Source organism: Camellia sinensis, chromosome 14 (assembly GCF_055761805.1).
Source record: "Camellia sinensis isolate YWXY chromosome 14, ASM5576180v1, whole genome shotgun sequence".
NCBI classification, from domain to species: Eukaryota; Viridiplantae; Streptophyta; class Magnoliopsida; order Ericales; family Theaceae; genus Camellia; species Camellia sinensis.
Genome location: NC_138974.1, coordinates 8,832,061 through 8,847,419, shown reverse-complemented (window position 1 = coordinate 8,847,419; position 15,359 = coordinate 8,832,061). Strand labels below are relative to the sequence as shown.

At 34.5% G+C, this 15,359-nt stretch overlaps 1 protein-coding gene across 1 annotated transcript; it reads left to right on the top strand.

Annotated features, from left to right (window-relative positions):
* The first annotated feature begins 4,708 nt into the window (after window positions 1-4,708).
* Window positions 4,709-14,411, top strand: LOC114298112 (serine/threonine-protein kinase Nek5). Its single transcript, XM_028242617.2, has 14 exons — window positions 4,709-5,365; window positions 5,483-5,549; window positions 5,650-5,715; window positions 5,822-5,868; window positions 5,959-6,004; window positions 6,386-6,466; window positions 6,561-6,603; window positions 6,709-6,758; window positions 7,711-7,792; window positions 7,910-7,959; window positions 8,549-8,622; window positions 11,022-11,073; window positions 11,161-11,811; window positions 11,891-14,411. Exons 1-14 carry the CDS (start codon window positions 5,268-5,270, stop codon window positions 14,192-14,194), a joined length of 3,711 nt encoding a protein of 1,236 aa, XP_028098418.2. The 5' UTR covers window positions 4,709-5,267; the 3' UTR covers window positions 14,195-14,411.
* The last annotated feature ends 948 nt before the right edge of the window (window positions 14,412-15,359 follow it).

Sequence of the window (15,359 nt, the reverse complement as noted above, 5' to 3'; positions counted from 1 at the left end):
TTGGTGCGAATCATGTGATTTTAGTAGATCGAATAATATTTTACACAACCCTAATTATAATTGTTCTTTTTTTTAATTATGACTTTTATAAGAAAATTACAAAATTTGTGTTGATCAAACTCATGTTATAACTTACCAGCATTACCCATGATACCAAATTAGAAGACATATAAAACCACAGCTCTGCGCAAGTTAGCAATTACGGAACGTGGGTGGTATGCGAAGCACGTGGTTCACCAAAAAGCAAGGGAGACCTGACAGCATACATCGCTGATACACCATGTTATAATGTGTGAGCCCCTGCTACGATTGAGAGCTGGAAATGGGTTATTTTAGTTAATTCTTTCCTTATTTGGAGAGGTAAGAAAAATTAAAAAATTTGATTAAATAGATTGAATCGGATTGAATTGATTATATTAATTTATTTTTTAATAATAATCAATTTATGTGATTTTTTTAATTTGATATTTTTCATTTTCAGTTTGGTGTCAGTTCAAATGCCTTATACATCGAACTCAACCAAAATTGACTCCTTATAATATATATAATCTAATAATATGATGATATTAATAAGTATAATAAATTATTATACTTAATTAACTTTATTATCTTTATAACTTAAGTTTGTAAACTCTTATTATATATTAACTCTAATACTCATGATCCTTAAAGCCTTTAGTATTTTTTTAATTTTTTTTATTTGTATTTTTGTTGATCTAGGTATTGAAAAGTATTTATAAAATGGATGGATTAGATATGTTTGAAGTGGTGGATAAATAACTAATTCAATGTTTTTACATAGATTAGTGGCTATGCTAAAAAGTGACTCAAGTTTGAAAGGTTTCAAACCGATTAATGATTTGTTTGGCTTCAACTTTTTAGCTAAAAAAGTACAAAAGACAAAATAGGCTAAATAAGCCAATAAGATAAAATGTTACATTCAAATCATAATCATTTTCACTTTTTCTCTCACAGAAATCAAAAAAACCAAACCAAACAAACTCAAGTCTCAAGCTAAAATAGTTAAAAAGTCAAAAAATTAACTAAAAAAGTGTATTGCCAAACAACGAAAGTCGCACTGAACTGAACTATTTCAATCGATTTTGTTCAGTACAGTTTGATAAGAGAAGTGATCTGTGTATCGTTATTCAAAATAATAAAACTGACATTATCAGTTGGGTGAAAAATTTACTAAGGCCTTGTTTGGCAAGGCCTATTTTATGTTAAAATTCACAAAAAGACAAAATAGGCTAAAATAGCTAATAAGACAAAATGCCGTATCAAACCCATAATCATTTTACTTTTTCTCTCACAAACATCACATCCAACTAAAAAAAAATCCAACAATATTCTCAAACACAAAATTTTAGCCTACTAAAATAGTCAAAAACTAAAGTAGCCTACTAAAATAGCCAACTTCGCAAACAAGGCCTAAGCCTCGGTTTGGAAAGATGGGTTGGGTTGGGTTGGATTTGGAGCTATTTTAGTCACAAAAAGACAAAATAGATTTTTTTAGTCTAATAAGACAAAACATCACATCAAACTCGGGTGACTTTATTTGCACACCTCAATTACTCTTAATTCACACCATTATTCATAACTGTTTAATTACAATTTTACCTTTCAATTGAATATCCAAATTACCCTCATCTCTATTCCATCCCCAGCGACGGCGACGGCGGCGGAGAGAGGAGGTGTTTCGCGAGGAACAGAAGCAGAATCTTTGGGAATGCAACAACGCGTCATCTCTTTCGGAGTTGTGGCCATTGTAACGAGCTCACAAGCTCACCAAATCCACCGCAGTAGCAAGTACAATCTACTGACATACAGCAACTCTCTCTGTGTACCACATACTCTCTCTCCTCCACACTACACCCCACATCTCCACTCACTCACTCACTCTCTCTCTCTCTCTCTCTCTTATATATGCATCAACATATACGTATATGATATATATCTATATCAAAAACCAGAAAGGATTGTGATAAAATTAAAATTAGTGCTAGGGTTAGTTGGAGAATAAGAGGGTAATTTGGTATTATTTAAAAATTAGTGGTATGTATTGAGATAAAATTAAAAGTTTTAATTTGTGTATGGTGTGAATTGAGCAAGCGGTGTGTATTAAAAGAATTTGTGGTGTGCAAATAGAGGTACCCATCCAACTCATAATCATTACATTCTTTCTCTTACAAAAAGTCAAAAAATCATTCCCAAACGAAACTTTTTAGCCACAGGCTAAAATAACCAAAAAGTCAAAAAGTCAACCCACTTCCCAAACGAATCCTAAAATACCGATCGTACCAAACTAATTACATTCTTAGAATGACTATATGTACTTTATAATTAAAAAAAGTTATAATTTCATATTTTTTGAGTCATAATTTTTTTAAAAAAAATTATAACCAAATACTATATGAGACATAATTAAAAATCTCATAAGTTATAACTAAGGAAGAAAAATTGATCATATTTAAAGAAGAAAATGACATGACTAGAGATGTATATAATACACTATTTCAAAGAGTATATAGAATAGAATTTCTCAATTTTTTTTTATTTTTTACAAAAAAAAACTTATGCACAAATAGAGAGAGAGCCACTTCCCAAACAACTTCTCATTATTTGGTAGCCTCAAAGTTTAGCTCTACGCTTGTTAAGTTATTCTTCAAAAGTTAAACAAAAAGTATTAGATCATATTATTTTAACAAATAAATATTAAATTGAAGCACCATATAACATTATCTTACAAGTAAAAAATAATATAAGTACTTGTTACAATTTAAAAGAAGTAGTTATAACTTATTTTAATGTGATCATATGTCTGAGAGTGTTAATTATAACTTAGTAAGTAAAAATAATTTAAATAAATTAATTATTTGAAAACTAGAACAAAGTACTTGCCTTTTATTTTGTAATTACAATCAACTTTTAATTTTGAATAATTTACATCAAACATGGTAAATTTCTCCCTACTACTCGAAGGACACCACACACGTTAATCATTAATAATAGGGGTGTTTAACGTGGATTATAGGGTGATTATAACTTATTTTAATTTAAAATTTAAAAATTTTTATTTATAATTTTTTTAAACAGAAATAATTTAAATAAACTAAAAAATTTAATTATTAAAAACTAAAAAAAGAATATTTTTAATTTCTAATTTTTAATTTTTAATTATTAATTTTCAACTTGTAATAAGTTGTACCAAGCACATCAATGCATCGTCAAGCAGTCAACTCACCTCATAGTCATGCTCCAATTCACGGTCAAGATTCAATGGTCACGCACCTGAGCAGTTCAACAGACGGCTGAGATGGATTTTTTTTTTTTGGATCTTAGCTAGCCTTATCTACTAATCAGAGCTCGCATACCCATTGATAACCAGCTGGTGTTGTCGGCGTAGAACTAAGCATCCACATGTCGTGGAACCCCCCCTCCTCTCGCGCGCGCTCTCTCTCTCTCTCTCAATATGGCTTATTTTGAAAAGTAGAAAATATATAATTTATTAATTTTTTTAATAAAAATATATAAAAAAATAAAAAAATGATATAATTTAAGACTTCATTTAAAAACATGTTATTTTAATAATTATTTAATTTTTTACAAAAAGATGTATAAAAAAATAGAGATATTGATATAACAATTTATAATGATTTTTTAACTTTTTTGCTAAAACTAAAGGTTGCCTGAAGTCTCGTTTGAGAACCGGTTATTTTAATAATTTTTTGAATTTTACAAAAAGATGTACAAAAAAATAGAGAGAATAATATGACAATTTATAATAACTTTTTAATTTTTTTTGACTAAAATGTATAGTTGACAAAGGAGGCTCAGATATGTTAATAAGTTAATTTTTTCTTAATTGTCAAAATAAACCTATATATTTAGGGAAAGTTTGGGATAAGTATTGATTGGTGAAATTTATTAAACGATAAAAGTTGATAATTATAAAATTAAAATTTTAAAAAATTAATTATTTAAAACTATTTTTATGTTATAAATTATAAAAATTTAATAATTAAAAAAATACAAGTCAAAAGTATCCATCTACTTTCATTAGGCAAAAAATAAAAATAAAAAATGTTACTTCTATTTGAATCTTATTAAGTAGAAGTAATATAAAAAATAGTTTAAATAAGTTAAAAAAAAATTAATTATCCAAAAGTTAAGGAGATGAATATTGGGATAATTGTAGAAAAATAGTATAAATTCAAAATAATTACAAAAAGATGAAATTACAAAACTTAATTGAACAATTTAATGCATAAAATTATTTGTATTTCTGTGAAGTTGTAATTATTTTGTATTGATATTATCTTTTATAATTTTTCATGAATATTTTTTACTTTTACTTTTTTATTATTTGACCTTTTAAAAAAAACGATAAGTTTTGAATGTTATTAAAAAAGTTTTTTTTCTTTTTTATAGTGTAAAAGGCCTTTTATTTTTATTTTTTTTACGTATGGCAAATAAGTTTTTCATTTTTATGATTTATGTAAATCATCCAAATGGGTCTTATGGATTGTTTGAAATGTTTTAAATAAGTATATTTTTTGACATTTTATGAAATATAAATTAAATTTGAATTGATGTGATAGAGAAATAATTTAATTTAAATAAAATAATACGCTTTTTAATTTTTTTTTAAAGAATTTCAAAACTAACCTAGCTAGGTATATACTATCATAGACATTATTCTCTCTCTAGGATTCTGGTTGTAACTAGTAACTAACTAAACCTGCTTTCTAACCATGATTAAGTGTTAAACCACACCTTTCAGTTAAATAATTGTGAGATCTCCACAAAAATGTGAGTACTAAACTGTTATTATTTTTTTGTAACCATTCTAGAGAGAGAACCCAGAGGGGAGAGAGAGAGAGAGCAAAGATCAAAAAATGGTACCAAAAGTGGAAAAGAAACAGGAAAAGAACGAAGCAAATCGAGCCCAGAAGCCTTGCTTTGTTGACTGAGAGTAGTGCATTGTGCGAGTTTCGAAAAGGGGAAAATTGGATTCGAATCTGATCGCATTCGGAGATGAAATCAGACAACAGAGGTGATACTAGGGCATATACATTTGTATGTGTATCTGGATGTGAATTTTTTTCCTGGATTTGATCTGAAAATGCTTCGAAGAACTGTGATGTGAGCGAAATGATGTGACCTGTTGGGGCATTGGGATTGAAATTGGTTGATTAGAGGAATTACAGCTTGCATTTTCTATAGATTGAAGTATTGATTTGTACTCATAGTAGATCGAGAGAGTAATGGAGTCTCGAATGGATCAGTATGAGATCATGGAGCAGATTGGTCGCGGAGCTTTTGGAGCCGCCATACTCGTCAATCACAAGCTAGAGAAGAAGAAGTATGCCCACTCTTTCTCTCTCTCTGTGTATTGTTTTCTCTCTCTAGATTTTCTAGGTATTGGTAATGCAGCACTTTGAGAGTTATCATTGGGGTTGTTTTTGGATTGATATTGCAGGTACGTTCTAAAGAAGATTCGTCTGGCAAGACAGACGGAGCGTTGTAGGAGATCTGCTCATCAAGAGGTAGTTCAATTGACCAGATCTTGATTTGCTTTGTCTTTTTCTTGAAATGTATGTTTTAAAAATAAATAAATAAATAAATTTTGGAATGTTCGATTCGTAGATGGCTCTGATTGCTAGAATTCAGCACCCATACATTGTGGAATTTAAGGAAGCGTGGGTAGAGAAGGTTAGACCTCTTGTTTTTTCTACAATTGTCAAACTTGACTTGACTTGGTTCTTGTTTTGTACCAGCTGTTTTTGTCCTGAATTATTAGTTGTATATCATTTTGTAGGGCTGCTATGTTTGCATTGTTACCGGGTATTGTGAAGGCGGAGATATGTGAGTTTCCTTCAAATCTGAAACTTGATACCCTCTTTTTGTTTGTCGATTTCTTTCGTTTGATAGCTAATGTGTATAACCTGCGAACAGGGCTGAATTGATGAAAAAATCAAATGGGCAGTATTTTCCTGAGGAGGTATAATATTTCACTATGGAAGGTATTATTTTTCATGGATACTTTGCTCGAATGCACATCCCAAATGATTAAGAAGGGCAATTCGAGTTGGTAAGTGGGTATTGCCCCCCACATTACTAAGGGCTTGAATCCCTTTCTGTTTCTCAGTTCACTGGCTTAGGGAGTGGCGTTTGAACCTCAAGTCCCTTCTTAGTCTGGTTCCTTTAGGACCCTGTCTAGGATGGGTCTCAAGGGGCAATATAAAAAATAATGAGAGAAAATGATCCAGCAGTCTGTGGTGTATAATGTTGCTCCTTCATATGTTTATTTGTATTTTCAGTTGCTCAGCCTAGATTTCAATCTATGTATGAGGGTTGTTAAGAATTCTGTTTTTTTACCCAGAAACTCTGCAAGTGGTTCACTCAACTACTATTGGCAGTTGAATATCTGCATGCGAATTATGTTTTACATCGAGACCTAAAGGTATGTAAAAACTATAGGTTAAGATGTCTGGATTGAATTTTCCTATTACCTATAAAGATTATATAGACTAATTTCTTTATCAACTTTTTGGCAGTGTTCCAACATCTTTCTTACTAAAGATCAAGATGTTCGCCTTGGTGAGTGACTGATTTATTTATTTTTATTCACTTAAGGTAGATATTTCGCCGCTGATAAAAGACTTGCTGCATAGTTTTATACAATTAATTTTGATTTGTATCCAGGGGATTTTGGACTTGCTAAAACTTTGAAGGCAGATGACTTGGCCTCTTCAGTATGTGTTCTATATGAATGTTGTTTCCTTTGCAAGTTTTTATAATTATCATGGGATAAAATACTTCATGTTGTGTTCGCATTTCACACATATATCTTCACCCCAAAACATATCTAGAGATATTTGCAATACTGTACACAATTAGGCAGTATGAATAATTGCTTGGTTTACAAAATATCCTTGAAGTTGGAACCTGAGGTGTGACATCAATGTTGGAAACAGGAGATTTCTGTATGTTGCCAAAAACTAATGCGGGTATCGACATTCAGATTTAAAGATACAAAATAACAGCCATTTGTATTTTATGACAATACAATAAATCTGTTAATTGTATGCCAAATTAGATGTCTTTGTTGTGGCAAATATTTCTGTGTCCTAGAAGTTAACAAAACAGAAATTGACAGACCCAGACTTAAAAACTATAACATAAAAAAGTGTAGAATGTTTAATATGTCTTTTGGTATATATATTTTTTCAGTAATACATGGATTCTGGACTCTCTCTTTTTGTTGTAAGAAAATAAAGTGATTTACTCAACATAAATGCCATTTGGTATGTGATTCACTACATTTATAGATTGGTAGTGTAATCAATACTGTGGAGGGCATTTGTGAAATTTCTTCTAAGAGTTGAGTGTATGGGAAAATTCAACTTTAGAAAGTCCCCGTGACATAATACTTCGAAAGAGTTCCAATTTTCAAAAAGTGCCTACTTTCAATAAGCCTCATGATGTGTTGATACAATTGATTTTGCAATTTGGTTTAGGTTTTGATAGAGGTATACCCAAATAACTATGATATTTTGAACTGATTTGTTTTTGTATTCTTTGAATGTAAAGCTGTTTACCTTTGGCACCACCTTAGGTTGTGTTTTTTTCTAAAGACAAAGAGACACGAATTTGCAATGCATTTCCACCGTGGAGCTAATAGTCATTTTATTTCATTGTCGCCAGGTAGTTGGAACTCCTAATTACATGTGTCCTGAACTTCTTGCAGATATACCATATGGTTTCAAATCAGATATTTGGTCCCTAGGTATTGTGTGTGTGTGTGTGTGTGTGAGTGCGCGCGTGTGCTTTTTTTTTTTTTTGTTCCGTAACTTTTTCCCAGAGCTGTAAACTTGAGCTATTCTTCTGCTAATTTTTTGACCAGGTTGCTGTGTTTATGAGATGGCTGCTCATCGCCCCGCATTTAAAGCTTTTGTAAGATATTGTTTTCCTTTTGTCCTCCATTTTTTTTTTCCCTGTCCTAAGCTTCATGTCAACTCGTTTGAGTTGAGATAGTTACAGTAAATACTGTTCTTAATGTTGTGAAGCTATGCAGTTGGAAGAGTATGAGATAAGTTTACAAGGTTGATGAGAGCAAGAGTGTAATTTTATGATTTGAAAAAATAGTAGCACGATAATAGTTTGATACATATTGCATTATGAAAGTGAAATAAGAAGCTGGACACTGTATATCATATCAAAATTATGCATTCACTTATATGAGGTTGTTCGTTTGATAAATGGTACAATAATGTAGTACACAATACAATAGTATATTGATCAAACTCTTGTGCTCCAAATTATTATGTGCTGTCCCCAACACACACAACAGCCCCCCCCCCCCCCCCCCCCAATGTTTTAGGGGAAATTTATTGCAGAATCAATGACTGATGAAGTTCTTATTTATTATTTGCATCTTACTTCCTTTTTCAAAAAATACAGTTCTTCATTATATGAATTCCTCAAATAGTTCATTTTATTTTTTTCTGACTGCTTAATGCTGGAGTTTTACATTTGGTTTCAGGATATGGCAGGATTGATAAGTAAGATAAATCGATCGTCCATCGGTCCTTTGCCTCCCTGTTATTCCCCTTCCTTGTAAGTCAACAGATTCATGCACTGGTGCTAAACATGCTATTCTTGTATGTTGAATACAATGAAACCATTTTCATGGTCTCTTAACTTCTTGTTAAAGCCTAATCTATTGCTTTGCCAAGATGTTCTTCCAATGACTTACATTAGATCCTAGGCGGTTGCCTAGTTGGTGCTAAGGCTTTGAAGGTTCTTCCAATTGTAGGACTTTGTTATCTGTCTTTGCTTGTTTACTTGTCAATGGCAGCCATGAAATTAAGTATCCAGCTGGTTGAAAGCAAAGAAAATGAATTGAAATAATATTTTACACGCATCTTTATAGGAAGAAGAAACGTCCATTCCATCTGTTTTGGTTTGTAGCTTTTTTTTGAGTTCTTAATTTTATTCCATCTTCTGTTTTGGTGAGAAAAATGGATATGGTGTAGGCATTTAATAATTTGAATGGCAAATGATACATTTGGTCTTAATATATAGTTTACATCAATAAATTACCATTTGCTATACTGGTCGTGCAAAATATTTCCTTGGCTTCAACATCCATCCTCATTTTCCAAGGAGTCTAGTTTGTGTGCTTAAATTTTCATACATTTGGTGGGTAGCATTGGTTGAAAGACGTAGTAAGATATATAAGGGTTTTGAACTCATCTTGTTCATTGGAAGCTGGTTCTTTTGCCTAAGGGAGGGAGTAAATTGGTATTAAAGATTTTAGCTTGTTTAATAGGACCTTGCTTGGGAATTGGTTGTGGAGTTCTTTTTTTTGAGAAGGAGAGCCTTTGCTGGAAGTGATGGCTAGTAAGTATGGTGTGATAGGGGGAGAGTGGTTCACATGGTCTGTTAAAAGGCTCTATGGGGTGGGGGCTGGGAAGGGTATCATGAAGATCTGGGATGATATCCTTAAACTCGCCTCCTTCAGGGTCTGTAATGGGCATTGGGTGAGGTTCTGGCAGGCCATTTGGTGGGGCATGGACTGTTAAGGAAGTTTATTCGTACCTCTTCAATATTATTGCTGATAAGGAGGCCCTTCTTGTTGATTCTTTGTACTTACACCAAGGAATTATGGTTTGGACTCGCTGTTTAGAAGATCATTGTAGGATTGGGATATTGGCGAAGTTACGGAGTTAAATATCTTCTTTTCTAGCTACTCTATTTAGGTAGAGGTTGAGGATTATTTGGTTTGGGAGGAGCTTCAAACCAATGTTTTGAAAACTGGAACGGTGAGCAAACCAGAAAAGTGATCAGGCGGACTGGTCACTCATTCAATCACGGATGAACCGGAATTAAACCGTGATGTCATAAATAATTTTATAATATATTTGTAAAAAAATTAAGTTAGAAGGAAAGAATATATAATAAAATAAAATGAAAATACTAAAATAATGATATAATAGAATTGTTTTCTGCATAATTAGCAACAAGTGCATGAATGGTTTGGTCGATAGCATGTTACAATACATTTTGAAGGTCAGAGGTTCGAATTTCAGCAGGTTGCTGGTTGAACCAGCGGTTCAAACTGGCCAAAACAAATTTGTACCCAAAACGGTTATTTGGGTTACCTGGACCAGAAATTGAGACTGTTGACGGGCCAACCATTTGGACCGGATGGTCCGATTTTCAAAACCTTGCTTCAAACGACTTATTCCCAATGGTATCCTATCGATGACTTATTCCCAGTGGAAATTCTTGATGGATTGGTGTTGTATGTGTAATTGTGCCGGGGTCCTAAGGGGGAGCATGGGTATCATCTTTTGTTACATTGCCTAGTGGTTTCACTTGTACTGTGGGGCTTGTTGCTTACTGTCTGGTGTTGCTTGGGTGATGCCTAAATCAGTGAAGGCTCTTTTTGCTTGTTGGCATAGACGATGCCTGAGAAATGGTGATAGAAAGGCTTGGAACGTTATATATCCATGTTGATATTTAGGCGGTTTTTGGATATAGTTGTTTTTTGCCTTCGTATACTTTGTGTGTACAACATTGCGCCACTTCTGGCGCTTCTTTAATACAATTATTTACTTATAAAAAAAAAAAAGATGATTTCCTGGGCTGGTTTGACATTTCACATGCCAGACCAACACCAAATAGAGGATGCAAAAGAGGATATAATTTATTGTGATGCCTGATATCTATTGAACTGCCTGACCAAATAAAATATAAAAAAAAGGATATTTATTGAACTACACTCAAACCATTTGGTAAAAACTCATTGTCACTTTGATCTGTTTCTAATCTTCGAACACAGAGGAAGTTATTAATGCGAATTATTAACTAAGAATATTGGTAGAACTCTTATTTCAATTGCAGAAAATTGTCAAATTCCACGTTTGTACAAACATCGAATGTAGCATACTAATTATTAATGGTTGAACAAAAATGTTTATTGTGATATAATTTGTTATATCCTCCTACAGGAAAACTCTTATCAAGGGCATGCTAAGAAAGAGTCCTGAACATCGGCCAAGTGTAAGCCTTCACAGAATTTCCATTTTTGTTTCAGAAACTTTTTCTATCAGGACATGATCGTAATTCTCTAATTCTAATTTTGTTCAGGCATCAGATATCCTGAAGCACCCATATTTGCAGCCTTATATTGATCAATACCGCCCATCCTTTAACATTACTTCCTGTTCTCCAGAGAAGCCTATTTCTAGTGCTCGTGATACTAGGAAGACTTTGGTTGAAAGCCAAAGCAGTAACAGTTCTTGCAGTGATAAAGATAGTTTGGTTTCAACCGAGAAAAACATGATGGCAATGGCATTTAATTGTGGCAATAGAGGTACTGATACAGATTCAGCTTCTATTGATGATGAGGTTGGCTGTGAGGAGTTGCTAGCAAGTGATGAACATAATGGTGCTGATATCTGCACTCTCAAAATGGATGAAGAAGAGGTTACTGAACATTTTCATGCCGAACAGAGACCTAATGTTGAATCTAAGCAACCAAAAACTATAAAAAATATAATGATGGCTTTGAAAGAAGGAAAAGTTAGAGAAAATAGTTCCCCAATGAGAGGCAACCGTATAAAGGCTGGGGGAACAGGGATCCAGAGAAATAACTTTGAAACATTGCCTAAAGCTCCCAAACCTAGTCCAGGTAATCCTGGTTTCAAGGCTAACATGGAGACTCTACCTTCTGCACAAGCAAAGGCCAGCTCTGATTCTGTGAAGCGGATTCAGGGATCACATCCTTTCAAGCATCAGGTAGTACAGTTCAATAGTTTCTGTTTTGATTGATATCTGTGGTTCGCTTGTCATTTACATTCATGACCTATCTTTGCAGTTACCCTTTGTTGACTCCTCTCCGAAGACTAAACCTAGATATGATGGAATTCCTCCCTCTGGTTCCACGAGACATGTTGAAAATGGACTTCCTGCAAAGTTAAGACTCAAAACACCTCCTAATCTGTCCAGAAGATCATCGTTTCCAGTACGGGTGAAGCAAATGGGGATTGATGCTCCAAATGTAGTGGCTGATACTGTGAAAGTTGGTCCAAGTGAGACGACTCATGAATTTGAAAGGACTTATCCGATGCCCAATGGCTGCCTTATGCAAGTTTCAAAAGAGATTATACGGGAGTCACATAAAGCTCTAGTGGGAACTTCTAAAGGACTGCAAACAGACGACAGCAATTCTGTCTCATCTTCAGTGTCAATTCAAGCCTTAGAGCTTTCTGATGATGCAACACCTCTTGTTGCCTTGACAGATCAGATACTTCATGATCATGAGAGAGTTAACCAAACTGACAGCGTAAAATCAACCAGCTCCTCACTTACTTCCCCATTCCAATCTGACATTCCTGAGAATCCATTTAGAGAAAAGGATGGACATGACAATAGATCTGCAGTACTTGTGATCACCGAGGCTCACTCAGATAATCAGAGCATCAATGCTGGTACAGAGAAAGTGAGTTCAAGTGTACCTTTGGAGGTTCCAAGTTGGCATCCTGAAGAAATTTCTGTTTCTGAGGATGAGAACACATCGAGCGGACCTAGTCTTGGGGCTCTTGAGGTCCCGGGGCTGTGTTGTGAAGAAATATTTGTTAAAGATAATAATCCTTCAAGCAGTAGTGAGCGTGATGTAGTGCCCCAGTTAAACCTCACCTCTAAGTCGAATGGTGACAAGAAATTTACTGTGAAGGTTGGCCCAAGTGTGACAACTCAAGATCCTGAGAGGACTTCTTACGTGGTGCCCAATGGTTGCCCAACACATCTTTCAAAGGAGATTATACAGGAGCCCCATAAAGCTCTAGTGGGAGCTGCCAAAGGAATGCAAACATATAACAACAATTCTGTCTCATCTTCAGTGTCAATTCAACCATTTGAGCCTTCTGATGATGCAACAACTCCGCTTGTTTCCTTGCCAGATCAGATACTTAATCATCACAATAGAGTTGCCCAAACTGAAAGCTTAAAACCAACCAGCTCCTCAGTTCCTTCCCCATTCCAATCTGACATACCCAAGCATTCGTTGAGGGAAAAGCATGGACATGACAATAGATCTGCATTACTTGAGATTTCTGAGGCTCACTTAGATCTTCAGACCATTACTACATGTACAGAGAAAGTGAGTTCTAGCGTACCTTTGGAGGTCCCAAGCTGGCATCCTGAAGAAATATCTGTTTGTACGGACAAGAGCCCTTCAAGCAGGTATAGTACTGGGCCTCTTGAGGTCTCAAGCTGGCGTTTTGAAGAAATATCTGATTGTAAAGATGATAATCCTTCAAGTAGGCCTAGTAGTGGGCTGCCCCAATTAACCTTCACCTCTATGTTGAATGATGACAAGTTTACTGTGAGGGAACTCCTGTCATCAGTAGCGGACACTACCGCTTCTCCTTCCCTGCCTGTTTCATTCAGCCAGAAGGATTTTCTGGCTGACAAAGGAACTGTTTCACAAAATCTAGCAATTGAAAAGGCAGGTGCTCCGCATCTTCCTCCAGCTTTCAATGATGTCATACATGTTATAAGGCACAGCAGTTTCCGAGTTGGGAATGAACAGCCAGTGATAGAAACTGTGGAGAGGAGTATGGATGTTGGGAAGCTGATAAATGTAGTAAGGGATGAAATGGAGATTAAAAACCTTGCAAATCCTTCAACTCTGAAATCATCTGGTTGCTCCGAAACTACATATCTGAAATCAAATCCGTCTGATAATTCTGGCATTATGGAAACGGAAATCAGAAGTCCCACCACCTCAAATCCAAAATTTGAGTCTTCTGAGCCAATAAAACCTAACAAATCAATTATGTCTGATGATTCTGGCATTAAGGAAACGGAAATCAGAAATCCCACCTCCTCAAGTTCAAAATTTGAATCTTCTGAGCCAACAAAGCCTAATCCTCCTGAGACAGAGGATGAAACTCCAGTGAAGGAAACCTTGGACGTCAAGTCTTTCAGGCAGAGGGCCGATGCACTGGAAGGGCTATTAGAATTGTCTGCAGACTTGCTTCAGCACAACAGATTGGAAGAGCTAGCAGTTGTTTTAAAACCCTTTGGAAAAGATAAGGTCTCCCCAAGGGAGACAGCAATCTGGTTGGCAAAAAGTCTAAAAGGGATGATGCTTGAGGATTCTTCGCGGAGTTCATAAATCATGTATTTTTCTGGTATGTTCTGTTTAATTTCTTGATTATTGATATTGCTTCACTAGTTCGCAGTTATTGCTCTGCTTTTCACCAATTCAAGTTCCATTTGAATTTTAAACAGAATCATGCCTTCTGTCTTTTTACCAAGTAATTCTTTCAATGCTGTATGGTGTACATAGTGACCATATATATAAATTAAATAAGTTTTGTTTTCCAGGAAAATATATGGATATGTTTTGTATAGAGCGGATATGTTTCAGTGTGTTTCTGTATAGTATCAGTTTAGGGCAGATGTATTCTCACAACTCCATAGTTATTTTTCTTAATTTCTTGATGTACACTTCTTCTAGGACCCATGATTTACCCTGCACACTGTTGGATTGTATACACCCTTTTATGTTATGCCCCAATATTACAGTGATTGGTTATTAGTGGGCGTAGATAATGCGCAAAAATAAATATTTTGACAGGTGAAAGAATAAGAAGTTTCTACGCAATTTTGTTTTGCCTCTCTAGTGGTTGAATTCTTCTTGGGAGGCTATAGGAAAATATGTTGGGTTGAAGAATAAAATCAAGTTGTTCTTGACAGTTGATGGTGGGGAAGGAAATGAACTATGAATGTTATGCAGAAAGGCCAGTCATTTTCTGAGTAGCTATGTATCATGTCTAAATGTCGTTCACGCTTATTATGGGTCATCTATACCACATTGTAGAATGATTCATTATTGTAGAAATACTTGGAGAATTGGGAAGGTACAATTTGATTATGAGTCCATATCTTTATATAATTATCATTCCTAACAAAAACCATATAATGATACTTCATTATAAACAGTCCTTTAGAGTCAATTTTCTTCAATTTTCATATATACAAAAGAGGCTCAATTATCCACTGGAGGTCCCTAGTGGTGGTGCAACCAAAAAAAATTGGGCAGATCTAAGTCCCACCACCGTCATTGCTACCACCTCTGCCGCCGCTGCCACCACGATGGGCTGTGAGGACATGACAGCCATATTTTGTATTGTCGTCTGTGTGTTTGCAGTAGCACCAACTCTGCTAATTGCGATCTTGACAATTGCTGTTATTCAAGAGCACAACCATTGTCCGCCAGAATTTATTGTGAAAACTTCTTAAAAGTCTCAAATATTTTTTCTTAGAACATGATTTTA